Source organism: Halichoerus grypus, chromosome 5 (genome assembly GCF_964656455.1).
Source record: "Halichoerus grypus chromosome 5, mHalGry1.hap1.1, whole genome shotgun sequence".
Taxonomy (NCBI): domain Eukaryota; kingdom Metazoa; phylum Chordata; class Mammalia; order Carnivora; family Phocidae; genus Halichoerus; species Halichoerus grypus.
The window spans coordinates 48,683,709-48,710,607 of NC_135716.1; the positions used below are offsets into that span (position 1 = coordinate 48,683,709).

General features: G+C 39.7%; 1 protein-coding gene across 2 annotated transcripts in view; it reads right to left on the minus strand.

Moving 5' to 3' along the window:
* Positions 1-23,673, minus strand: part of CA13 (carbonic anhydrase 13) — a 34,541-nt gene extending 10,868 nt beyond the window's left edge. Inside the window, exons 1-6 of one of the 2 annotated variants that reach the window (XM_036080497.2) lie at positions 23,493-23,673; positions 19,274-19,471; positions 11,517-11,635; positions 3,710-3,805; positions 2,140-2,202; positions 1,016-1,171 (exon numbers count right to left, since the gene is read on the minus strand). In XM_036080497.2, coding sequence (XP_035936390.1) covers positions 1,016-1,171; positions 2,140-2,202; positions 3,710-3,805; positions 11,517-11,635; positions 19,274-19,471; positions 23,493-23,529 — 669 coding nt within the window. In that variant the 5' untranslated portion in view covers positions 23,530-23,673. The remainder of the gene's footprint in view (positions 1-1,015; positions 1,172-2,139; positions 2,203-3,709; positions 3,806-11,516; positions 11,636-19,273; positions 19,472-23,492) is intronic. The other variant, XM_078072257.1, reaches the window with a different exon arrangement.
* Positions 23,674-26,899: the final 3,226 nt, after the last annotated feature.

The window sequence follows — 26,899 nt, forward strand, 5'->3', positions numbered from 1 at the left end:
TGTCAGTCAAGCTCTGGACTTCAATCCAGACTTTTACAAAATATTTTGATTAGTATGTCCCAGATTATTATTTGGCTTTAATCCTAAAGATAAGGCCAACAGAAGTTGGATGTGTTCAACACCCTAAGGGAAAATGTTACCTGACATGACCTTGGTAAAGGTGAACCAGCTCTAGTCCTTGACTGGGGGTAAAAAATAAACAGCTAGGCAGGTGGGCAAGCCCAGAACAAAAGCGCTTGATTAGCTGCAAAAACTACTAGACTATGTTCTTGCTAAGATTGTGCAGCAAGTAATTCAAAAAGGAAAACAAAAAGCAAAGAAAACCCACCCAGCACAGCATCCACAGAAGACATCGCATCCACCTGTCAGATGGGTCAGTCACACGGGTCGTAGACCCAAGCCGAGTTTCCGGGCATCAAAGAGAGCCTGAGCCTGCAGACGGCTTGCAGACTCAATACGTTAATCAGAAAAACAAGTGAGGAAATGTCTTCACTAAAACAGCACAGGTAGGTACCCAACAGCATCTCAGTAAATGCTTAAAGCCCCTCAAGCAGCCCCACAGAAGTTTTGTCGACAAAAGAGAAGAGACCCATTGCTGGTGTCACTGCTCACTTTCTGATTGCGACATCATCTGTAGGAGGAGCAGGTCTAAGGACTGAGGTCAAAGAGAAGAAAGTCCCCTTCTAAGAGTAGCCCTTCTCCTGATTTTCCCGTTTATATACCAACCTGTTTATATCTCAGCCCAAAAAAGAAAACAATTATAGCCTTTAAAGTCACTTCCCTCAGTGTCTGTATGCACATTACATTTCAAAGACTGAGGAGAGAAATCATCTAATCACAGAAGGTCAAATAAGAAAGGGACATAAGTTTTACCGGGTCCAACTACCTATCTGATTAATGAAGGGAAAACACAGGCTTCATCATGCCCCAGAAATTAAGGGCAGGACTTTTTTTTTTTAAGTTTTGGTCCAGTTTCCTCTAGTAAATCAGGATCAACCTTGAAGAAGTGACATACCTGTTGAGAGCTGATATTTATAGGTTGTTTTAAAACGATCCATGTGACACTCTCAAGAAGAGGCGGGACTGTAAGGGAACCAGGATATGTCCAGTAGTCCCAGGATGGAGGAAGCAGAGATAATGGGTCAAAATTTGTGAATCGCGTTTGTTTACCCTGGTGGAGAAAACAGAATTCCCACAAATTACAATGGGAGAGCTTTACAGAGCCCTCAAAAAAACAAAAACAAAAACAAAAACACATGCATCCAATGAAAGACTATCTTACTGGAACTCTTCAACTCATGGAATTATTTAGTATCTGCCTTTGTATCTTAAAAAAAAAAAGTTTCTACCTTAATCTAAAAATTTTAGATGAGGTAGCATATTAGATTTATTTATTTAAGAAGCACAAGATTTGGGCGCCTGGGTGGCTCAGTTGGTTAAGCGACTGCCTTCGGCTCAGGTCATGATCCTGGAGTCCTGGGATCGAGTCCCGCATCGGGCTCCCTGCTTGGCAGGGAGTCTGCTTCTCCCTCTGACCCTCCTCCTTCTCATGCTCTCTGTCTCTCATTCTCTCTCTCTCTCAAATAAATAAATAAAATCTTTAAAAAAAAAAAAAAAGAAGCACAAGATTTGTTTAAAATGTGTTGCAATTAGGGCGCCTGGGTGGCTCAGTTGGTTAAGCGACTGCCTTCGGCTCAGGTCATGATCCTGGAGTCCTGGGATCGAGTCCCACATCAGGCTCCCTGCTCGGCGGGGAGTCTTCTTCTCCCTCTGACCCTCCCCCCCTCATGCTCTCTCTCTCTCATTCTCTCTCTCTCTCAAATAAATAAATAAAATCTTTAAAAAAAAAAAGTTTAAAATGTGTTGCAATTAAACGCTGATTGTGCAACACTCCAATACCAGAAACTAATCATGCATAGATTTATTAGTAATGATTTTAGATAATTTAAGCCCCTTCATCATTTTCAAAAGACAAATGACAATAGGTTGATTCTGCTCTATTGGTCGAGTATGTTCCAAACCTGCTTCAAAGCAGATAGCATATGCTCTATCTAAAGCTGAAGTTATTAAAAGAAGGTAAGAAACTTCAGGAGAGAACAAGGAATACATTAGTCATTAGCAAATAATATTTCATTTTACCTTTTCTTTAATCGAATCCAAAATGTCAGTAATCTTTTGCAGCTGAGAATTATGTTCACCAATCTGAAAGCACGAAATTTCAAAAGAAATAGTTACTGTAGCAGAACAGGTCTGGTTCACTCCATTTCAGTCACTGGTTTTGAATTTTTTTTTTTAAAAACCTACGCCCAGCCCAGAACAAACAGAGACTGTTTTATAATGACGCTGTCTTTTACCTGCTGGCTTTATCATGCCAGAATAATCTGAACAAGGTAATGTTACAGGCTGCTTGGCTGAATTTTAAGCTTGATTCCAAAACTAGTAGTAACAGCTACATAGTTTTTCCATTTTATGAATGTTTAAGATACAGGTTAGCTTAAGAGAAAACTCCCTTAGGAAACTCTAACATAATACCTGCACTATTCAACCAGATGTAACCTTCAGACCTGAGATCCAAACTGGCACTTGTGACGTCAAAGCATTAAAAGAAAATATCTCCAGGGACACCTGGGTGGCTCAGCCGTTAGGCGTCTGCCTTCGGCTCAGGTCATGATCCCAGGGTCCTGGGATTGAGTCCCACATGGGGCTTCCTCCTCAGCGGGGAGCCTGCTTCTCCCTCTCCCTCTGCCCCTCCCCCTGCTTGTACTCACTCTCTCTCTCAAATAAATACAATCTTAAAACAAGAAAAAGAAAAGAAAATATCTCTCACTTTCAACCTAAAATGATTTGAGGTCCTGCACCAAGACAACATATTATCATGACTAGAAATCATCATCAGAAAAATATATGTACCTCTTTTCATTATTTGGGATGTCCTGACTCTACCTAAGGTTTTAAGTCCTTCAGGATTCAAGTATAATCTCTTGCCTCACTCACATTCCACGGCCACCAGCGGACTTGGCAGCCAAAGGGAAGGAGCCGCAACCATTCATCCCACCCTCCATTCTGCCCTATACTCCCCCAGGCCCAGCCCCAACGAGTTCCAACATCGCACGCAGAGTCTGGCGGCAGAGCAAAAGCGCCCGCCCTACAAGACTGCGGTCACAGTGGGAGCTGAGCGGCCCAACCCACCCACGGGGATTTTAACAAGGATACTTACTTCACTACATGTGACTATGAGACAAAGGAAAAGACAACAACAATTTTTAAAAACCGGTCAGTGTGTTTGAGACAACAAACCACAGTGGTAAAACTAGTGCTTCAAGAATCAGGGACGTGAACTTCACTCTGTCCTGTATCTCTAAATACTGTGTAATCAGGAAGAGCCTACAATAAAGATTTTCTTCTCAGAATCTCAACTGTTACTCCAACTATTGTTGCGGCTGCCGCTGCCGTTTCTATTCACATAAAAATGATCAATGGACAATAAGAGGAGACGTAAGACGATACTCCTACGATACTCCTAAGGTAGTTCTGGGCTATTAGGTAAATCATCGACTAATACATAAATGTTTAATATTAATTTCAAAAGGAAAACATTACACTTAGAATGAGTTTACTATTAAAAATGGTAGACTATCCTTTCCACAACTGAAACTCTTTATCCAACATGGCTGATGAATTATTTAAAATGAAATCAGTGGATTCTCACCTGTAAAAATACTCCCAAGACAGCTAGTCCATCTGGCTCATGAGCTGCCTCAACAAAGCTGGGGTATTTGTCTGAATTCCAATGAACAACATGGAGCTGAAAGGGAGGTATGCAACATAATTCAAATGTTATCTTTTAAAAATCCTTAAAAACATAAATGAAAATAAAATATTTATATAGATGTTCCTGGGCTGTGCACTCATGTGTATAATGTATTCTTCACAGAATCCACCTATTTGCTGTTGTCCAAAAGCCAAAGACATGTACCATGGCCACTGTAGTCTATGGTATACTATAGGAAAGTCTACAGCACTAGTTAGAATGTTCTGGAGCATCCTGCCAAGCCCCTCTGGCCCGAGCAATCTCCAACTATTGCTCCTGAGTGACTTAAGGCTTCTTCCTAGCCTTCCAAGGGTGGGACTGCAAGAGAGCAGCCTCAGGTCAGATCCCAGCTGGTAGCAGAGTCCAAGAAACAAGCTTAGGCTCACAGGAAGAGGGAGAAGTCAACCAAGGGTTTGCAGTGACGATTCTGCTGCTAAGGACAGTACCAACTGTTCCTGAAACTGCCTAATCAGATGTTCACCACTATACTTGAAGGCTTTTTATGACTTGAAAGTGCAAATTCTCCTTAACAGAACTATTTTAGGCAGTATTCACACATGTATTACCAGCTATAATTATGTTTAGATCCTTTGCTGATAGCAAGTTTTAATGGGGACAAAGAGGCTTTGTCTAGGAACAGGAACTAGGAACCAGACATGTCTGAGGATGGAAATGAGAGGCAGCTGGTGCCGAGTTAAGGGAAAGGAAAGAAGGGGAGAGGGAAGGAGTTGGAGGACCTGGAACTCTAGAAAATAGAAAATACACCTACTTTACAACACTGCCCTCTTGCAAGTGGCCTCCTGCAAAAACCAAATGAGTCCTATATGTTCTGCCACTGTAAACAGTACAATAACCCAAACACACAAACAACTGTGAAAGACTATAGAATAACAGTAAGGCAGAAATCCACCTTAGAGAGATCTTCATTCCTGATTAAGGGGAAGAACACACTAAGATAGATGCCAAAGGGCAATATGCCATGCTCAAACAATTTGGCCAAGATCGTGAGGACACCATGTTGTCCAAGAACCCCTGCATGAGGGACTGACTTCAGATTAAATCTCCTTTCAGTGAATCCTTTTGGCACCTCAGGGCGGAAACACATATGAAGGGTTTCATGCACAAATCACCTTTCTAGCTGTCCCTTAAAAGAGAGAATTGAGTATGTTCAAAGACATGGTTTTAATCCCATGCTTTAAATATAACTTCATATCTTATAGGCAACTAATATGGGGGAATTTGTGGATAAATAAGAATTATCACAACTATAAATACATGAGCTACAAAACCATAAAATAGTCCACCATCTATAAACAATCAAGGAAGGTTGTGGGATATGCAGACCGAAAATACAAAGGTGGATCCCTGTGGTGCCATGTTCTAAGTTGGTGTGAGATAGTTGGAGGAGGAACGAAACCTTCAAAACACTGGATGATGAAACAAAATTCATTTGGCTTACATGAGATAGAGACATTCCACTCTAAGGGAGGGGCTGAAAAGAACATCAAAATTGTTTTAAATGGCTCTATGCCAATCCATCAGCTCCCTTAGTAAGAGATGACACCAAAAATATAAAAAGATGTGAAATGATGTCTTTAGGTTCACAACAACAACTGATTAGAAAATGAATATGTAACTAAAGAGAGATGAATCTATATATCCTTTTGCTGATTAAAAAAACAGCAACTATTTAGGGGCGCCTGGGTGGCTCAGTCGGTTAAACATCTGCCTTCAACTTGGGTCATGATCTCAGGGTCCTGGGATCGAGCCCAGTGTTGGGCTTCCTGCTCAGCAGAGAGTGTGCTTCTCCCTCTGCCCCTCCCCCACACTTGTGCTCCTACTCACTCTCTCAAATAAATAAAATTGTTAAAAAAATAAATAAAAAACAGCAACTATTTAGAATATTATGGGAAACTAGAGCAAGAAGTTTGTTTTTTTTTTTTCAAATAAGTCTTTCTCTCTCCCACACATCTTGCCTAACTGGCACAAATAGCTTCAGAGGGAATGATATCACTTTTATTAGCGTTTGTATTTGGTTTTTTGGAGTTTTGGGTTTTTTGGGTTTTTTTGTTTTTTTTTTTTTATTTTATTATGTTATGTTAGTCACCATACAATACATCATTGGTTTTTGATGTGGTGATCCACGATCCATTATTTTCGTATAACACTCAGTGCTCCATGCAGTACGTGCCCTCCTTAATACCCATCACCGGGCTAACCCATCCCCCCTCTCCCCTCCCCTCTAAAAGCCTGTTTGTTTCTCAGAGTCCATAGTCTCTCATGGTTCATCTCCCCCTCCAATTCCCCCCCCATTTTTCCCTTCCTTCTCCTAATATCCTCCATGCTATTCCTTATGTTCCACAAATAAGTGAAACCATATGATAATTGACTTTCTCTGCTTCACTTATTTCACTTAGCATAATCTCCTCCAGTCCCATCCATGTTGATGTAAAAGTTGGGTATTCATCCTTTCTGATGGCTGAGTAATATTCCAGTGTATATATGGACCACATCTTCTTTATCCATTCATCTGTTGAAGGGCATCTCGGCTCTTTCCACAGTTTGGCTACTGTGGACATTGCTGCTATGAACATTGGGGTGCATACGGCCCTTCTTTTCACTACATCTGTGTCTTTGGGGTAAATACCCAGGAGTGCAATTGCTGGGTCATAGGGTAGCTCTATTTTTAAATTTTTGAGGAACCTCCACACTGTTTTCCAAAGTGGCTGTACCAACTTGCATTCCCACCAACAGTGTAAGAGGGTTCCCCTTTCTCCATAACCTCTCCAACATTTGTTGTTTTTTTCCCTGTCCATTTTGGCCATTCTAACTGGTGTAAGGTGGTATCTCAGTGTGGTTTTGATTTGGATTTCCCTGATGGCTAATGATGATGAACATTTTTTCATGTGTCTGTTAGCCATTTGTATGTCTTCTTCAGAGAAGTGTCTTTTCATATCTTCTGCCCACTTTTTGACTTGATTATTTGTTTTTTGGGTGTTGAGTTTGAGAAGTTCTTTATAGATCTTGGATACCAGCCCTTTATCTGTAGTGTCATTTGCAAATATCTTCTCCCATTCTGTGGGTTGCCTCTTTGTTTTGTTGACTGTTTCCTTTGCTGTGCAGAAGCTTTTTATCTTGATGAAGTCCCAAAAGTTAATTTTTGCTTTTGTTTCACTAGCTTTTAGAGATGTATCTTGAAAGAACTTGCTGTGGCCGATGTCAAAGAGGTTACTGCCTGTGTTCTCCTCTAGGATTTTGATGGATTCCTGTCTCACATTGAGGTCTTTCATCCACTTTGAGTCTATCTTTGTGAATGGTGTTAGAGAATGGTCAAGTTTCATTCTTTTGCATGTGGCTGTCCAATTTTCCCAGCACCATTTATTGAAGAGACTGTCTTTTTTCCATTGCATGTTTTTTCCTGCTTTGTAAAAGATTATTTGACCATAGAGTTGAGGGTCCATATCTGGGTTCTCTATTCTGTTCCATTGGTCTGTATGTCTGTTTTTGTGCCAGTACCATGCTGTCTTGGTGATCACAGTTGGGTTTTTTTTTTAAGATTTTATTTATTTATTTGACACAGAGAGAGAGCACAAGGAGGGGGAGTGGCAGGCAGAGAGAGAGGGAGAAGCAGGCTCCCCGCTGAGCAGAGAGCTCGCCGTGGGACTCGATCCTAAGACCGAGGGATCATGACCTGAGCTGAAGGCAGCCGCTTAACCAACTGAGCTACCCAGGTGCCCCAGCATTTGTATTTGAATTAAGACTCAAACAAATAACAAACTCACATTTCCTGACTAAAAATGACAGCCTCATTGACTTAAGCAAATGACAAGAAGTCGTAACCACAACAAAAATGGAAATGAGAAGTTTCTTCCCTGTTGGAAAATAATTTCTTTTTTTTTTTTTAAGATTTTATTTATTTATTTATTTATTTATTTGAGAGAGAGAGAGAGCATGAGCACAGGGAGGGGCATAGGGAGAGGGAGAGAGAATCTCAAGGAGACTTGGTGCTGAGGGCAGAGCCCGATGGAGGCCTCGATCCCAGGACCCTGAGATCATGCCCTGAGCCAAAATCAAGCGTCTGACCCTCAATCACTGAGCCACCCAGGTACCCCAATAATTTCTAAATAATAGTATTATTCAACTTCAGCATTTTTAACTGCATACTATTGATATGTAAATTATGTTTAGCATGCCAAAAATCACCATTAATGTTAAAATTATAGTTTTACTATCAACTACATATTTAATATGCTTATTATATAATCTGTACAAACTGTAATCAGATGAAGTTTTAAATATGGAGTGGATTATTAGCTACTTTTTATAGATGCATACCTCTTAGGATAAGGTTTTCCATGATTTAGATCAGTTTAATCTCTCTATATAATGTTACAAATCATCAGATTAGACCCAAAGTTAAGTTTTTACATGGTACACTTTAAATGGTTTTTTCCTTTCATTTCTTTTCTTCTTCTTCTTATTTTCTAAGAGGGTACAACTCGATGATAGTCATGAAGTTAGGTACAAAAGTGGCTGGAAAAACGAATCTAAGAATCATTTCTACAGCTGAGCACAAAGGGATTTTTTTGAACCTGAAACCAAATGTCAGTGATTCCCAAATACGTCCAGCTCCAGCCTGGACGTCTTCCTTAAACTCCAGGTCTGTATACCTAACAGCCCTCTTGAGCATGAGCCTAGACTATCTAATAGGCACCTCAGACTTAATGTGTGCACGACAGAAAGTCAACTTCTCTCGGCAACCTGCTCCTCCCTGGACTTGCCCATCTGAGTAAATGGCAGAACGAGCCTCATGTTTGCACAAGCCAAAGTCTTAGGAGTGTTTCTAGACTCCTCTTTCTTGTTTCACTCGTGACACCTGTTTCACTGGCAAGTGCCACTGACTTTCTTTCCCAAACATATCCTGGGCTATCTACTCTCTTCATCTCCACCACCCCCATAGCCCAAACCACCATCCTTGCTCATTTGAAATACTTCCATAACCTTCTAATTTGTCTCCCTGTTTCCACATTTGCCCAACCTCTTTTCCACACAGCAGCTAGTTATATTTTATAAAATATAAAGTAGAACATGATATTCCCCTGCTCAAAATCTTCCGTTGTCTTTGTCTCAATACATTAAGGATAAATTCCAAACTTCTCACCTTGCCCTACAAAGCCCGACAAGGCATGGTCCTTGCCTGCCTTCCTAGGACACAGCCTATAACCTCTCCCTCATTAATTCCAATCCCAGAAGCAACGTCTTAGGGTTTTTAAACATGCCAACGTCATTTCTGCCCGAGGTCATCTGTATTTGTTGTGCCCACTCGCTGAGAAGCTATCTAGATTTTCTCATGGTGAGTTTTCCTAACTATTCAATCATACTACCAGATCCCATGGTATTGTTCCTATCAAAGAACTTACCATATACCATTTATTTATGTGTTTATTGTCTACCTCTAACATCCCACCAAACCCTGAGGTCTGACCCAGACTGCCTCATTCTCCATCAGCACAATGACGCCCCCCGCAAACCAAATCAATCAACAAATCCCACCGAAGATGTAATGGCCACCAGCACTCCAATTAACTGCACTATCATCTATTACCTGGAACTTCCCTCCTCCTCACTGACTCACTTATCCACTCCTGCTTCAACCCAATTTATTCTCAAACTGTAGCATGAATATTTTTAAAATGCAAATATGATCACCTCACGATTCAAAGCCAGTTAATGGCTTCCCACCACACTCAGAATTAAGTTCACAAGCCTTACCATGATTGATCTTCGTAAAATCAGGCCCTCCAGCCTTTCCAACTTTACCTCTGGCATCTCTCCTCTTTGTTCTTCATGCACTAATCCCACTGGCCACACTGTTCTTCGAGTATGTGATGTGCTTTCCCACCCCAAGTCCTCACACATGAGTCTATGCAGGGCCTCTGCTATATCCTTTGCCTGGCTCACTCCTGCTCATCCTTCAGGTTTAGGGTTGAGGGACCCTTCACAGGGAAACATTCCCTGGCCCATCCTTACTTCCTTCCAGCACTCCCTTCAGGAAGAGCAAGAGTAAGCTGGACAAAGATGGGCGACATAGTGGGGTCACAGTGAATTCTTAAAGAGTGAATGAATTCATGAACAAATAAAGAAATAAAATAAGGAAAAGCCTTAAACACATATTAAAGAATATGTGTTTCATAAGTTGACTGAAGTATGAAACTTCAGTCAAAACTTAATCTACTTCAAGAAGGAAAGTCTATAAAGATGTCTCTTGCTCTGCAGGTCAGAACTCTGAGCCTCCAGAAAATTTCAGGATAGGAGTGCCCTTTTCAAGAAACAACTTGCCAGCTCAGATAAAACTTCTCTGAAAGTATACTTTCAAGTTTATGACACTAGAAAGTATCACCATAAGGCATTGTAACTAATTTTTCTTAGTTGCTTAGGAAAATTACAAAGCCATAATCCAAAACCAGCTCAATCCCCATAAAACCTTCCAGATTTAGAACAACGTGTTCAATTCAGAACATAAAACTTTAGAAAGCAACATGAAAACCATTGAGCAGATGATATAAACTGAGGCACCACACAGATTCAGGAGTCCCACTTTCTAATTCTTGGCATCCTTTATCCTGTGCCATGGAACACTTTGGATATACATTTTATTCCCCCATCCTGAAAACAGAGCAGGTCCCATACCCTAAGCACTTGGCTTCAAACAAAAGTGTTTTAAGTAGACAAATGGATGATTTGGTTGATAGGCTCAAAGAATAGATGTACATGTTAATGGAAGAGCAAAACTGGAAAGTTCTCTTGGTTGGATTTCTCCGAACAGCAGAACTATAAAGGAGTGTCTAAATTCCACAGCTCAGTAACCATGAGAAAATGAAAAAGAACTTTACTTGCCTGGTAATGCTCTGTTTCACCTAGAAAACTCACAAGCCAAATTACTGTCACTTAAAAAGCTTTGGTTGCATCATACAATAATTCACTTCCATCTCATGGAAAAGGTGGGTGTTAGCAATATTTAACAGTATTAAAACTTGAAGTATATTATGCTTTGTCATTTAACAGAGGATTAGAAAAAGTAGGGTTTTATTAATGAATATAGTTATAAAGGAGTAACTTCCCAATTAAAAAAATGTCAATGAATGCTTTATTGTGTTATGACTTCAATAATTAACAGAGATTCCCTTTTAGACCTGTAAATATAGAGGTAATGTAGAGTTTAGGAGAGTTTGTCTTCGTTTCTTTTCCCTATAAGGAACTTTACCATTTACTATCACTTCTACAAAATATGATATTAGTATTCACCTTGTCTGGACCACAGTTGGGCCCAAATCAAATGTCTCTTTCTCTGCCTTCTTCCTGGACTTTCAGGAAACACAACAGATATTCTAGAAAGAGTTTGTAATTTGGTATCAGACAGATCTGAGTTTAAATCCATCTCAACTGCTTCCTAATTGGATAAGTTACTTCCTCTCTCCAAACCTTCAGTTTACTCATTTCTAGAAGGAGCACGATAACCCTAAGCTCTCAGAGTTGGTGTAAGGCTCAGAAGGACCACATTTATAGCTCTCATACTGATAAACTCTCCTATTGATGGAATAAAGCAATCTTAGACACTAATTTGCTCAGGATTAATTTGGAGTCAAGAGTCAAAGCCCACCACCTAGGAAACCACTGAATCACGAATATATGTCCGACGGCTTACCTCTGCAGCATACCTCACTCCATCCACCACGTGTTCAGAGCCGTGATCATCAGAAGACCCCCAATGAAGGTGAAACTGTCGCAAACGGTAGCTTCCAAAGAGAGGACCCCCACGCAGAACTAAGCACCAATATATTTTAAATTGTTAGCAAGAAAAAAATATTTACACATGCTGCTACGATTCACATCATCTCCCCGAATTATTCAACATGCCCATGTCCTCCGAGGAATTTTTTACAAATGTGTCATTCAGTTTGCAAAAAGGCATACAATTTTTAGGTATATGAGGAATGAAAACAAACATTTTAAAAGGTTGGAGAGTCCACAATACAGATTTTTATGGGACATCTGGGAAATCACAACAGACACAGGGGTTAGAAAGTAGAAGAAATTAGGAGTTCCTAAAAGCAAAGAATTGGTCTGTTTATTGGAGGATGTCAGCCTCTCTGAATAAGGATGTGGTATGTAAAGAGGGCCACTTTGAACTTGGTGGAGCAGCCCAGCACTATGGTTAGAAAACAGCCTCCAGCATTGAGAAGACATAGGCTCATGCTCTTACTGTGTGATCTTGCGTCAACTCTAACTTCAAATCTTTAGCTTTTATGTCTGTCACCTCAAGACAGTAATACTCCCTCCTCCTAATACTGTTTTGAAAATAGAAGAAAAGTTGAATACAAAGAACTTATCACTGCCTGGCACATGATCAGCATGCTGGACATGTTAGCTTTTATTACTATTTTATTGTTAGGATTACTACAAAAATTGGCCAAGTAAGCACATCTTTTGTACTTGAATTCTATCTTTCCAGGGAAACCTGGAATACAGGACAAAATTAACTCTTTTTTGGCAACAGAATCATATCTTAAGTATATGGAAGAGCTTCTTAAGAGAAAACATAGCTCTAAACTATCTCCCCCTAATTAATTTTTATTGGGCATGTTTAAAGGATATGGTGGGGGGGATAAGAAAGCACTGAATGTTCAATACACCCTATGCATTACTAATCTCCCATCAATATCCAATGGAAGTGTTAGATTGTGAGATGCAGCCTTAATAATAGTTTGATTTAAATGACCCTACTCTTCAGAGATTTCAGATAGGTAGAGATGCAGAGATAGAGATATCTCAAAATTTGTCAGGAATGATCTGTCTTACATAAGAAGCAAAAGATGTTATGGGGCGCCTGGCTGGCTCAGTCAGTAGAGCATGTGACTCTTGATCTCAGGGTCGTGAGTTCAAGTCCCATGTTCCACAGGGAGCCTACAGAAGCAGAAGATGTTAAGGCGTATCCCATGCAGTCTTCTAGACACAGCAAGGGAAAAAATGGAAAATACATTTGCCTAAAGCACACCCCTCGTTGAGCTATACGGAGGGAGAGAAATGGTCCGGTTGTATTAACCAGTACCACTGAATTCATTCCTTCCTTACTCAGTTGGACTCAGCTAAAGTTGAACATCAATGATTAAGAGTTAGTGTGGCTGGAATCAACAAACCTGGGGATAGTCCCAGCTCAGCTACTGAATTATGTAATCTTCCAAAACTCACTTAAGCCTCTGTGGGCATCAGCTTTCTTGTCTATATTTGTGTTCGTTTGTCTGTCTATTTTTAATTAGGAGATTAGACTGGATGCTCTTTAACTTCTACAATTATCAAAACTACCAAGGAAAAAAACTGAGCATTTGCAATAAAAATTTTTTGGGAGGTCGAATGGTTGGAGGTTTCTTTAGATTCATTTGGATCCAGATTTCTTTACAACAAATAAAGATAGCTATTTCCAAAGCCCTCTGAAAAATAAAAGAGAAGAAGCATTTACATCAGATTCTAGGGCTTGCTCTTCTGTTAGTTACACTGTTATAAACAGAGTAGTTTTAGGGTTTTGAGTCTCTCACTGAACAGTGTTCACGAGAGCAGACTCTGATTCGGTCCCTGCTGGACGCATCACCCAAGCACAGTAACTATCACAGAGCAGATACATGATAAATATTTGATTAATGAATGAATAAAACATTTGCTCTGTCTTTAAACAAGCAGTTTCAAAGATGATTCACAGATAAATTAATTTAAAAGGCACATTTCCCTAAGTGACTCCATACAGCATGGATGCAATGGCATTCCAAATAAAAAGAAATCAGTATTGGTTTCAGGAGTGGAATTTAGTGATTCACCACTTACATATAAGTTACATATAACACCCAGTGCTCATTACGGCAAGTGCCCTCCTTAATGCCCACCATCCATTTAGCACATTCCCCCGCTCTCCTTCCCTCCAGCAACCCTCAGTTTTTCTCTATAGTTAAGAGTCTTTTATGGTTTGCCCCCTCTCTGTTTTCATCTTATTTTTCTTTCCCTTCCCCTATGTTCATCTGTTTTGTTTCTTAAATTCCACTATGAATAACATCATATGATAATTGCCAAAGAAATCAACAATTCTATTGTCCTTTTTTTTTTCTTACTGTAGCATAATAAGACCTGAGCTGAAACATAAAGTCATTCCCTATATAAACATAAAAAGCAGATTAGAGAGCTTGAGTAATCAATGTGGAATTAACTTTGGGAGAAGATGCAAACAAGCTGATTCAAGAGAAAGAAAGTGATACCAAAAACACACATGGTTATGGAAACATCCAAGAATAATGGTTGGATCTCTGGAAAGCCTACTCAGAATCCAGGGTTTAAAGCCAGATTAGCATAGCTCTGCTAGTTAAGCAACAAAGACTGCCTTACACTCTACATATTTGGACTCCACATCTGAGTGTTTCCACTAAAATACCCAAACTGGGACCATGATCAGCAAATGTCTACTTGTGAAGAAAACATTCTCTTGGAGCAGAGCTCTTCTGAAGAAACACAAGGTGGGGAAAAGTGAGTCAAAATAGTAAGGTTAATTTATCATTGACTTTGAGATAGTCTATAATAAAATAATGAAACTATAATATAAAATGAATAATGGTAACAAAAGTTATTTTTAAGGAGAATGACTTAGTGTTTTCATGTGTCAAATCATTCATCTTCCTCTGCAACCTAGATGAGTAAATAAATATTATTGTCTCCATCTTATATCTGAAAATGAATAATCATTTCTCCAAAATCACACCTGGTATACAAGTATAGTCCACTTATCCTTTCATTCAGAATTTTTCTTAAATCTATTCCAAATAAAACACTCATATAAGAGGTCTACAGAGATTAATAAACCAGAGTTAAATGCCATAAAAGTTTGGGAAATTTTTAATATCTTAGTAAAAGGGTCCTTGTCATTTGTTATACGCTACAAAGACCAACAATGTTGTGAAACTAGAAATGTTTCTAGATTGTTAGAAATTTGCTAATCCAACTCATTTTCTGAAACTACACTGTCGTCAGTGGCCTTAAATGATAAGCAGGGTTGCAACAAAATCAGAAAAAAAATCTAAAAAATAACACATTTATCTTTGCATGTATTTACTGTCTATCCCACCAGCATACAAACTCTTTTAAGGCAGAATCTGTCTTGTTCTCTTGTATCTCTAGTGCCTAGGACAGTGTCTGCATCGATAAATACCACGAACATGAAATAGGAAAAAGACCTCATCTATAGAAGCACTTCTCCATAAACTTTGGTTTATAAGGTGGCTACTGAGTAAGTGACCTAGGAATCGCTAAAGAACATGTTCTTATGACTGTGAATCTAACAAAAGTCATAGCCTAATCACTGTGTGGTAAACATTTCTGTGAAGTAAAGCTAAGTGAATAGCACATCTGTATTTTGCTTGGAATCTAGGAAAAGAGGAACCAAACAGCACAAATCTGCCAGGATTATACTATGAGAGAGAGAGACCAAGGCCATCGATGTTTCTGGTCACTGGGGCCTGAATTCTTTATGGAGCCAGGAAAGTCTTCATTAAGTCTGGCTTCTTTTGTTCTGAGCATATGCACACCATGTTACTCTCCCATTGCTCATTCATTCAACGATTCTGAAGAGCTTACTATGGGCCTGCAACTGTGTTCAATACTAAGTATGGGATGCTGAGTAAGATCATCCCTATCCTCAAGGAACTTACAATCTAGTGAGGGAAACATCATTACACTAAAGCTTTGTAATATCTACACTGTCACAGATCACCAATTCAGTTTCCTGCAGATCTTGGCTTCTGGGAGGGATCACACAACTAAGGTATCCTTCCCCCATATCTTTTTCTGGTTTTTTTTTTTTTTTTCTTTTCTAATGTATAACTTCAGATCTTGTGAATTTGGTTGATTTCAGGTAGTTACCTAGAACCACATAACTAGAACTTGATAACTACATTGTAACTGAGAAATTAATAATTTCTAGAGATGAAAATTAAAGAATAAGCACTGAAACCATCAAGTCACTGGTGTTCTGAGGAGGCCTTTCTTAACGAGAAACCAGCTTCCTTTTGACATCTTTAAAAAATTTCAGCACAACATACCTCATATATGGTAAGGATACAGGCCTGTTATGTATTATGCTGTATTATTATTAGTTATTAATATTTATTAAGCACTTACTCTATGCCAGGAACCCTCATTTATTAAAATATAAAAATTAGTACAACAGCCTTTAAAAATTAAACATTCAAACAATGAATAATCCACTAATACTTAGGTGTCAAATGGTAAATATTAATTGATTTCTGGTGCTTTGTAATTTTATTGGGATTTCACCTATGTAGACTAATGTATCCTGTACCATAATGCCATATCAATTTTCTAGGTCCTCCAGGAAACATCATACCAAAAAAAAATGTTTTTAACTGGAACACACATTTCTTGAGTACCTATTGTGTGCAAGGCACCATGCTAGATAGATGAGTAAGACATAGCTATTCCCACAGGGAGTCTTGAGCTGAGTGGAAAGAGAACCAACTGGCAGTTACAATGCAGTGTGGGAAGTTCTGTGATAGGACAAGCCTGGAGTGCCACCAGAAGAGTTGTGGGGCCAGTCAGGTGAGATTCCCAGAGCTGAGATCCTGTCTGAGTACAAAAAGACCAGGAGCTAAGGTGAGAATGCCCTTGTCTTTCCTTATCAGATTATTTCTCCCCTACCATGGTCAACAGGACTTCTTCCCCCAAAATTTCATATCCTCCTGCCCCCTTTTTATTTTATTTATTTTTTTAAAGACTTTATTTATTTATTTGACAGAGAGAGAGAGCACGAAAGCAGGCAGAGTGGCAGGCAGAGGGAGAGGAAGAAGCAGCCTCCCCGCTGAGCAGGGAGCCCGATGCAGGACCCTGGGATCAGGACCTGAGCCAAAGGCAGATGCTTAATCGACTGAGCCACCCAGGCTCCCCTGCCACCTTTTTAAAGGTTTATTAAAATTCCTATGGGTGATGCACCAGAGGTTAACCACACAGAATGCAACTTCCCAGACAAAGAAGGCCTGCAAGGACCATGAGGAAGGTTTCATGCCTGTGGTTTCTTGATTGGTGGGATTCAGAGTTAATTTTGGTCAAGAATGGCTTCTTTACAAAATGGAAACTGTCTTCTTCAAATCAAAGTGGTTTGCTACAGAAAGTATCTTTGTGTTTTTTTATAGTTTACCAAAGAAAAAGAAAAGCCAACAATTTAGTAGTGGTTTCTACTTTTTCACTGATTTAGTACCCAGAATCACCATGAAACATTCTATTTTAATTTATCTTGAGAAAAAAGAATGAGAATCATGACCCATATTTATGTAGTTTCTGTCTCAGAGGGTACAAAGTACTTTACAGACATTTCCAATTAACCCTGGTAATTTCACTGTGATCTAGATAGGATAGAGGCCTTCACATGGGGGAGAGGGCACACATTACCAATCACAGACACAGTGTCAAATCTGGAAACACAAACAAACTGATTCCCCTGGGTTAACCCAAAGTAGAGGGAAAATGAGAGGAAGAGGGAAAGAGACAGGGAGAAAGAGGAAGAGAGAAAGAGGGAGAGGAAGGAAAAAGGGAGAGGGAGAGAGGAAACCTAGATCATCATCAAGCAAATTAGAGTAGGAATTTTTTATGACTAAGGCTGCCCACATTTAGAAATAAAAATGTTTTGGGGCGTCTGGGTGGCTCAATCAGTTAAGTGTCTGACTCTTGGTTTCGGCTGAGGTCATGATCTCAGGGTCATGAGATCAAGCTCCACGCTCAGCAGGGAGTCTGCTTGAGATTCTCTCCTTCTCCCTCTGCCCTTCTCATTCATGTGTTCTTTTTCTTTCTCCCTCTCTCTAAAATAAATAAATCTTAAAAAAAAAAAACTTGAGGGTATGTGTTCTGGTAAGCGCTGTGAATTGTGCAAGACTGTTGAATCTCAGATCTGGACCTCTGAAACAAATAATGCAATATATGTTAAGAAAGAAAAAAAGAAGAAGAAGAATGTAGCAGGAGGGGAAGAATGAAGGGGGGGAAATTGGAGGGGGAGAAGAACCATGAGAGACGATGGACTCTGAAAAACAAACTGAGGGTTCTAGAGGGGAGGGGGTTGGGAGGATGGGTTAGCCTGGTGATGGGTATTGAGGAGGGCACGTTCTGCATGGAGCACTGGGTGTTATGCACAAACAATGAATCATGGAACACTATATCTAAAACTAATTGTGTAATGTATGGGGATTAACATAACAATAAAAAAATTAAAAAAAAAAACTTAAAGTTTTAGGTGAAGTGCATTTAATCACTTCTTATTCTAAAACTAGGAGTGGGTAGCCTCAAGTTTTTATGTTTGAGATACAAACTGTACCAAACTATGATTATGGGTGGTATAAACGTTATACTCAGAAGCCTTGGACTATTTACAATGTACCCACCAATCATATCTATTAATACAGATTCATAAAACTGAGGGCTTGAAGAAAAGACAACTGAATATAGTATATAAAAAGCAATGTCCCCCCTTCCCCAAAAAGTTAAAAATACCATGTATTAATCTTTCTTTGTGCATTTTTCCTCAATGCTCTGATGAAAATACATCTTTTATGAATTTGACAAATATGAGAAGTTTTGTGGGCTTATAATTTTTGCTAACAATATAGTGTCACATAAATACAGTATATTATTACTAACCTAAATCTGAGCTTAATGAACAAGTGAAAACCTTCTTCCAATTTAGGATTTTTATAATTTAACTATATTTTTCATTAATAGAGTGAATATAGCAACATCCTAATATTAGACTAAAAATAAAAATAATTTGTCAGAAGCCTTAAGAGGTATTCCAAAATTCAGGCGCCTGGGTGGCTCAGTTGGTTAAGCATCTGCCTTCAGCTCAGGTCATGATCCCAGGATCCTGGGATCGAGTGCCGCATGGGGCTCCTTGCTTAGTGGGGAGCCTGCTTCTCCCTCTGCCTGCTTCTCCCCCTGCTCCCCCTTGTGCTCTCTCTCTTTCTCTCTTCTGTCAACTAAATAAATAATATCTTTAAAAAAAAGTATTCCAAAATTCAATTCTCTCTAATCTTCTCTCTCAACTTAACTTTAAACTGGATATCATCCATTCCTTGGGTAGTAGATATGCTTGAAGAAGGATTAAATGTTCATCTTAAGGAAATTCTCTTTTTCTACTTCATTTAGTTATCAAATTAACAAATAAACTAAAGTTTTATTTGGTTGGTCCATGACATTCACAGTGTGAGAGACATTATCTCATGAAATAGTCAAACAAAACTCTTATTACAAGTTCTAGCAAAGTATTGATAAGGAACACACAATGCATAGGTATTTTAAATATGAAAGATAAGAAATCACAGTCCAATCATCCAAGACCCTCAACCCCCACCAAAAAAAAGAACCAACCTGATTTGTCCTCTGTGTCATCAAAGTCAACGCTGAAGGAATGGCCACTATTACTGATGATTTTAGCTGAGTTTGCATCATACTTGATACTAAGAGGTCGCAGGGAAGAGTCATATTTCACTTCTTTGGTTTTAATCTCAATCGGAGATTGCTGATCCCCGTCAGCAATAGGGAAAAATTTATTCCAATGAATAGGACCTTAAATATATAGAACCAAAAGAAAAGGACTAAATAAGTTATTTCCTTTACCAAACAAATGCACTGTGCTTGAGTTGAAGGAAAAACAAGTAAGATCTTCATCTTCAGGACCTTTACATCTAATTTTTTTTACAAGACTAGTTGTTTTTATTATGGGTATGAAAACCTCCTGTTTGCCTTAATTCATTTGCAGCATTCAACTAACCCTTATGGACAAAAAGCATGTAAGTTTTATTTTTTTTTAAAGATTTTATTTATTTATTTGACAGAGAGAGACAACAGTGAGAGAGGGAACACAAGCAGGGGAAGTGGGAGAGGGAGAAGCAGGCTTCCCGCAGAGCAGGGAGCCCGATGAGGGGCTCGATCCCAGGACCCTGGGACCATGACCTGTGCTGAAGGCAGACGCTTAACCGATTGAGCCACCCAGGGGCCCCAAAAAGCATGTAAGTTTTAAAAAGTACTTTCTAGGGGTGCCTGGGTGGCTCAGTTGGTTAAGCATCCGACTCTTGGTTTTGGCTCAGGTCATGATCTCATTGGTCATGATCTCATGGCTCATGAGATTGAGCCCCATGTCTGTTGGGCTCCCTGCTCAGCGGGGAGTCTGCTTGAGATTCTCTCCCTCTGCTGCTCCCCCACCCCCACGCACATGTGCTCTCTTTTGATCTCTCTCTCTCTAAAATAAATACATCTTTAGAGGGAAAAAAAGTACTTTCCAAAGGTACCTTTCTACCAAGCTACAAACAACAGCACAATTCATCACTGAAAACAATGAGATTTAGTCTCAGCTCCAAGAACGATCTGTGGTAGCTCCAGCGGTCAACAAGTTCACGGGATGAAAGAATTAATGGGACTGAGAAAGCTGTGTAGCAAAAAAAGGGTGCAGTTCTTAAAAATGCTATCCCTATTTCTTTCTTCTATCGCTCACTGGTGTCTTCAGGTGTCACCCAGGCCTCAACTCAGTTACCTCTGATGTGCAACAGGCATACTAAGGAAATACATAAATTTTTCACACAGCATAATCCAAATAAAATGGCTGCACCATATCAGGAAATGTAATACTGTTGATTATCTTCAGGGGGGTCAGGTAACAATTTCTTTCTTTCTTTCTACATTTCAGAAGGTCCTTCTGCAGTTATTTTGCCAGTGCCACACTTGAATTCCAACACAAGAGACAATTGTCATCCTGATCCTCTATTCAAAAATTCAAAATTGCATCTCGTTCCCAAGTAGGACACATGTTTGGTAAATTGACATGAACCAATAAGCGGGCAATTCCCTTGTCTAGACTTTTCATTTCTCTGGGAGACTTGATTCAAGTTCTGCCTCCCAAAACCAAGAGCAAGACTGCAGCTTCAAGGAACCTCTAACCTACAGTGACTACTCAATTCTGTCTACTATGCTGCAATTTACACAGCTACCACGAGGGCGGTAGAGCACAGGGCTACTGACTGAGCTTTTCCCTCTTTCACTAACTGGATTTCTCGAACATTCAAGTACTTATTAAAATGACACAGCATGACAATTAAACATTTGTTACTGACAACAACAAATACTTTTAAAGATAAGATTTAGAACATTTCAAAAATGCAAATACATTGCAATTACCAACAGCTTCAATCTCTAAATTTAATACTCCTTATTAGTCTCCAAGTTTGCAAAGGAGAAAGCTTAAGCTCTTTCCTTCACATATGCTTCAGGTACAAAAAGTCAGAGCATGAATATATAACAACCATACACACAACTTAAAAGCTCTTCTCTTGAGAATCTGACACTTTGGACTTCAAAGCAACTTGAACATCAAAAGTCCTTGCCTACAACTTATTACAGAAAAGGCATTACATTTCCTGATTTATTAAGAACTCCAGTTTACCTTTCTAGTACTCTTTCTCTGCACAATCTAGTCCTTGCTTTAAGTGAAAAAAAGTTTCCTATCTCACTGTCACCAAGCATGACTTAACCTGATGAGAATTAGAGTTTGAATATGTGATGCATATATCACAAAATGTTGTTGACATTTTTCTTTCTCTTCCTAATTCCTTTACTCTCCTATTTCCAGTCCTTTATAACAAGAATAATTTTTAAAAGTAGAGGCAACCCAAAATAAAATAAAAATAATCCCACTTTGCATAAATTATTCAATATCATTTATTAACCACCACAGTGGGTTCATTTCCCTGCCTCTTAAAGAGGCCCCTTTTTAAAAATTTTTCCAAAACATCCAACTTTAAACCCATTTAAACCTAGTTCTTAAGTAGAGATATCTAGTGAATCTTCCACTGATTCAAGAACTTTTGAGTATCTATAGAGACATGTAGTTTTCAGTAAGTGTCACATTCCCTAAACTGAACCAATGAAACCATCACAGGTTAGTGCAAGAACTTATATGTGTTTGGTGAAGGTGGTCCCCCAGTCCAATGCCTCAACTCTTGGTGTTCCATTTTATCATTGCTACTATACCCAGTTTAAGTTTCCTTTTATCTGCTCACTCACTGCTTCTGTCAGTCTCAACAGAAAACAAGCAACCAAACTTGCCCAGTCAGGATTCAACATATTTCCAGTAGGATTTTGGCACAGTTGATCTACTTACAGGCACGGTCCTCAGAAAGCTATCTAAAAGCAGGAAATGGCCCTATAAATTCTTAGCAGAAATACAGAATCTCTCTTTGGTAGTGACTTTTCAGAGATAGATTTTTGAAATTTCTGAAGATGAGCTCCATTGGAGCCACTATTTTCTAACATATAAACATAGTAAAGAGTAATCAGTGCTCATTGACTGAAAATACCCTTCTTCTTCCTAACTATAATGAGGGCACTGTCGCTACCCAGGAACTATTAAATAACAAAAATTAAAATTATTCCAGCAGAGAGGAAAATTAAAAGAAATTTGTTTTGTGTTTTTTTCCCAAACATAAATTGGAAAGTAGCAAAAGTGTGAGATTATAATTATAGTTTCAGTCAGAAAGAAATTCACCTAAATTATACCTTTTATTATTAAAGTTCTAAATTTCACCTGCTGCCATTTTTAAACTGGCAAGTTAATCATAACTTCAAAAAGGCTACAATTAGAAAAGAAGATTTTCTGTTTCTTTGTGAAAATAAACTTTCTATAAAATTTGACTGTAGGGTACTGTTCAATAATATATATGTTAATCCAAGGAAAGTATTATTATTATTGTTATTATTCACAGATCTAATTTTGACAGTGAGTCACTGTCAGGCTTTCTTGGTTTTATCTTGCAGTTATTTCAAATAATGGTTATTTTGATGATTTAGTATATAGAAGAAGTATACATCTTATTATTACTGACACTCCCATCAATAAATACATGTTCACCAACGTGCTAAAATTTGAATAATCCTCTGTCTCTGCAAGGATGAGTGTGGGAAAGGGAGAAAGAGTGAAGAAGTAGCCCGAAGTATAACTTCATTTTTTTTTTAGAAAGAACTTAAATCTTCCTAAAGCTAACAGTACCAAACTGCCATGGCAATATTTTATAGTAACAGCTATTAAGAAAATTGCAGTATTTTGGTTGCCAAGAAGGCAACTTAAATCTTCAGGGTTGCAATTCAATTATTAAAATTTCTTAAGTATAGCGTCAAATGTTTTCCATGACTCGTTTCCTCCAAGTGAATAGTGAACTTATCAATTCATTAAAGTATGTCATCAGACTTCTAATCTCCATGCCTTTAACTGATAAGTAGTTGTTACTAGGGAAAGTCCTCGGCTTTTCAAAGGAAAGTGAATGGACATGTAACGAAGATTTCGGGGTCTGGGAGTCTTCACAGGGCTAACGCACACCAACTCTCACCCCCACGATCAACACCCTCCAAATAACGCTTTTCCCGTCTACACAAGACTAAGCCTTCCCTCCACTTCCTGCATTCAGCTCTGGGGAAAGCTGCCCAATTTAAAGAGGAACCAAAAAGTTTCTCGCAAGTGCGGGATCAGCAGTGTGTGGGTCTGTCCCCCACAACCGCCCCCTGAGCAAAGCCCTCCCTCGGATCTGCAGAAAGCGCTCACCGTTGTGTTCGCCGTAACCCCAGCTGAGGCGCGACATGGTCCCTCGGGTGGGAGGCAGAGGAAGATGTGGCAGGGCAGCGAGAAAAGCGAGCGAGCGGGGCAGGCGCGCGAGCTGGCGAAGGCGGTGGCCAGCCTACGGAGGGTCCGCCCGCAGCCGCCTGGCAGAAAGGGAGCGCAGCCACCTGGCAGAAAGGGAGCGCTGAAACCCCGGGGCCAGGGCGCTAACGACCTCGTCCGCCAGGGGGCAGCGGCGTGCAGGAAGGCGCCCGCACGTGTGAGGGCGACCCGGGGCGGTGGAGCTGAGCTGGGTCCAGGGGCGCGAGTTTGAACTCCAGAGAACCAGAGCGGGCTTGATAGAGAGGCAGAGGGGGAAGGGCGGAAGGAGGGAAAGAAAGAGAGAAGGGTTTCCAGAGGGGATTTTCTGCCTTCTGAGAAGTAGTCACCCCGGAAAGTGTTGCTTTGAGGGCTATCCCGGGAATAAATGAATCACCTGGACCTGAAGCTGTCAGGCTGGAAGGTGGGGCTGCTGGTGGAGATGAAGTCCTTGATGGTAGTGGTGGTGGTGATTACAAGTACAAAACAATAATGACAATGGCAACGGCCACAAAAATAATGTAGCTGCTATTCATTAAAGGCTTCCCATGGGCCAGTGTCTGAACCAAGACGTTTACCCACATTTTGCCATTAGATCCTCAACATTCCTTTGAGATTGCCCCAGAGGCTTTAGGGAAGCTAAGTAACCTGCCCCAGGTCTCCCAGCTAATAGGGGCTGAGAGTTCCTACTAAAAAGGGACAGATGTCCCTTCCCTTCCCCAGCCTGGCGACCCCGCCCATTCATCCTGTCCCCTTCCTGACTCTCATCTCTACAGGCTGTGGCTTGAGGAGTGAGGGAACCAACCTGATTATTGATTCTTGGTCCAGAAGTTCTGCTGCCCTTTTGTCCCTGCAGAGAGGAAGATGTTTAGTCCATCTTGTCTTGGATGCATGGTAGGCTTGCTGTCCTCGGGCTGAAAGCTGAGCTGAACTGACTGCAGAGCCTTGAATTTCTGTCCTGGAGTAGTGGGTGTTCTGGGCTCAGAGTGAAAAATAAAGAGAACTCTGAGACCTGCCAGGATTATAATTACTGTTCCAGATGCGGAAGGGTGTGAGTTGGGTCAATTTGAAATTTCAAATTGAACTGTGCAGTGTTATTTATGGGCAAACTAATGCAAAGAGCTTCTTAATGGTCATGAGCCTTCCATAAAAGATGTAAGGGTGGCTATTCAACTATCATCTTCCACTTTCTCTTGCCATCCACACAGCAGCTGTATAATGTGGTAATTGTAAGTCCCAGGAGGGTACCTCTTTTGGTAACCACCGTATTGTTTAGGGACCACTAAATAAAGATCAATTTGAATGATTCTTCTGACCTAAATACCCCATAGTGCAGCCTGCACCTCCTTCTGCTTTTGTAATTTTTAATGAGGTTAGAATGCAATGGAAAAAAATTTTTATACAGCCATAAGTACAATAAACTTTATGCTCCTCTTACACCTAAGGGAAAGCACAAGCTTTCTCTTCCATATTCTCTGACACAATTGGATTCATTTATGCTGGCATAATAGTGGCCAAACTTATTTTTTAGATTTTATTTATTTATTTGACAGAGAGAGACACAGCGAGAGAGAGAACACAAGCGGGGGAGTGGGAGAGGGAGAAGCAGGCTTCCCGCCAAGTAGGGAGCCCCACACGGGGCTTGATCCCAGGACCCAGGGACCATGACCGGAGCCGAAGGCAGATGCCCAAAGACTGAGCCACCCAGGCGCCCCAGTGGTCAAGCTTTTAATAAAAGTTTTATCTATATTCATTTTCACTACAAAGGACAAAATACATATATGTATATATTTATATGCGAACACATATTGAAGTACTCTTCTCCAAAATATACAAAAAATTCTTGAAACTCAACAATAAGAAAACAACCTGATGAAAAAATGTCCTGAAGACCTTAACAGACATCTTACCAAAGAAAATATACAGATCGTAAATAAGCACATGAAAGATGCTCCACATCATATGTCATCAGGAAAATACAAATTAAGACAATAGGGAGATACCACTACATACCTATGAGAATGGTGAAAATCCATAACACTGACAACACCAAATGTTGGCAAGGTTGTGGAACAACAAGAACTTTCATTCATTCATGATGGGAATGCAAAATGGTGCAGCAACTTTAGAAGACAGTTTGGCAATTTCTTACAAAACTAAACATACTTCTACCATATGATCCAGCTATCACAGTACTCAGTATTTATCCAAATGAGTTGAAAAGTTACATCCACATAAAAATCTGCACATGGATGCTTATAGCAGCTTTATTTATAATTGCCAAAACTTGAAAGCAACCAAGATGTCCTTTGGTAGGTGAATGGATAAACTATGGTACATTCAGACAACTGAATATTATTTAGTACTAATAAGAAATGAGCTATCAAGCCATGAAAAGACATAGAAGAAACTTAAATGTCATATTGGTAAGTGAAAGAAGCCAATCTGACTATATACTGTGTGATCCCAAGTATATGACGTACTGAAAATGGCAAAACTATGGAGACAGTACAAAGATCAGTGGTTGCCAAGAAGAGGGGGGAGGGGGTGCTGAGTAGACATAACACAGAGGATTTTTAGGGCAATAAAAATACTCTGTATAGCAATCTATACCTTCAATGCCATCCCGATCAAAATTCCAATGACATTTTTCAAAGTGCTGGAACAAACAATCCCAAAATTTGTATGGAATCAGAAAAGACCCCGAATCGCCAAGGAGATGTTGAAAAAGAAAAACAAAGCTGGGGGCATCACGTTGCCTGATGTCAAGCTGTATTACAAAGCAGTGATCACCAAGACAGCATGGTACTGGCACAAAAACAGACATACAGACCAATGGAACAGAATAGAGAACCCAGATATGGACCCTCAACTCTATGGTCAAATAATCTTTTACAAAGCAGGAAAAAACATGCAATGGAAAAAAGACAGTCTCTTCAATAAATGGTGCTGGGAAAATTGGACAGCCACATGCAGAAGAATGAAACTCAACCATTCTCTAACACCATTCACAAAGATAAACTCAAAGTGGATGAAAGACCTCAATGTGAGACAGGAATCCATCAAAATCCTAGAGGAGAACATAGGCAGTAACTTCTTTGACATCGGCCACAGCAAGTTCTTTCAAGATACATCTCCAAAAGCTAGTGAAACAAAAGCAAAAATGAACTTTTGGGACTTCATCAAGATAAAAAGCTTCTGCACAGCAAAGGAAACTGTCAACAAAACAAAGAGGCAACCCACAGAATGGGAGAAGATATTTGCAAACGACACTACAGATAAAGGGCTGGTATCCAAAATCTATAAAGAACTTC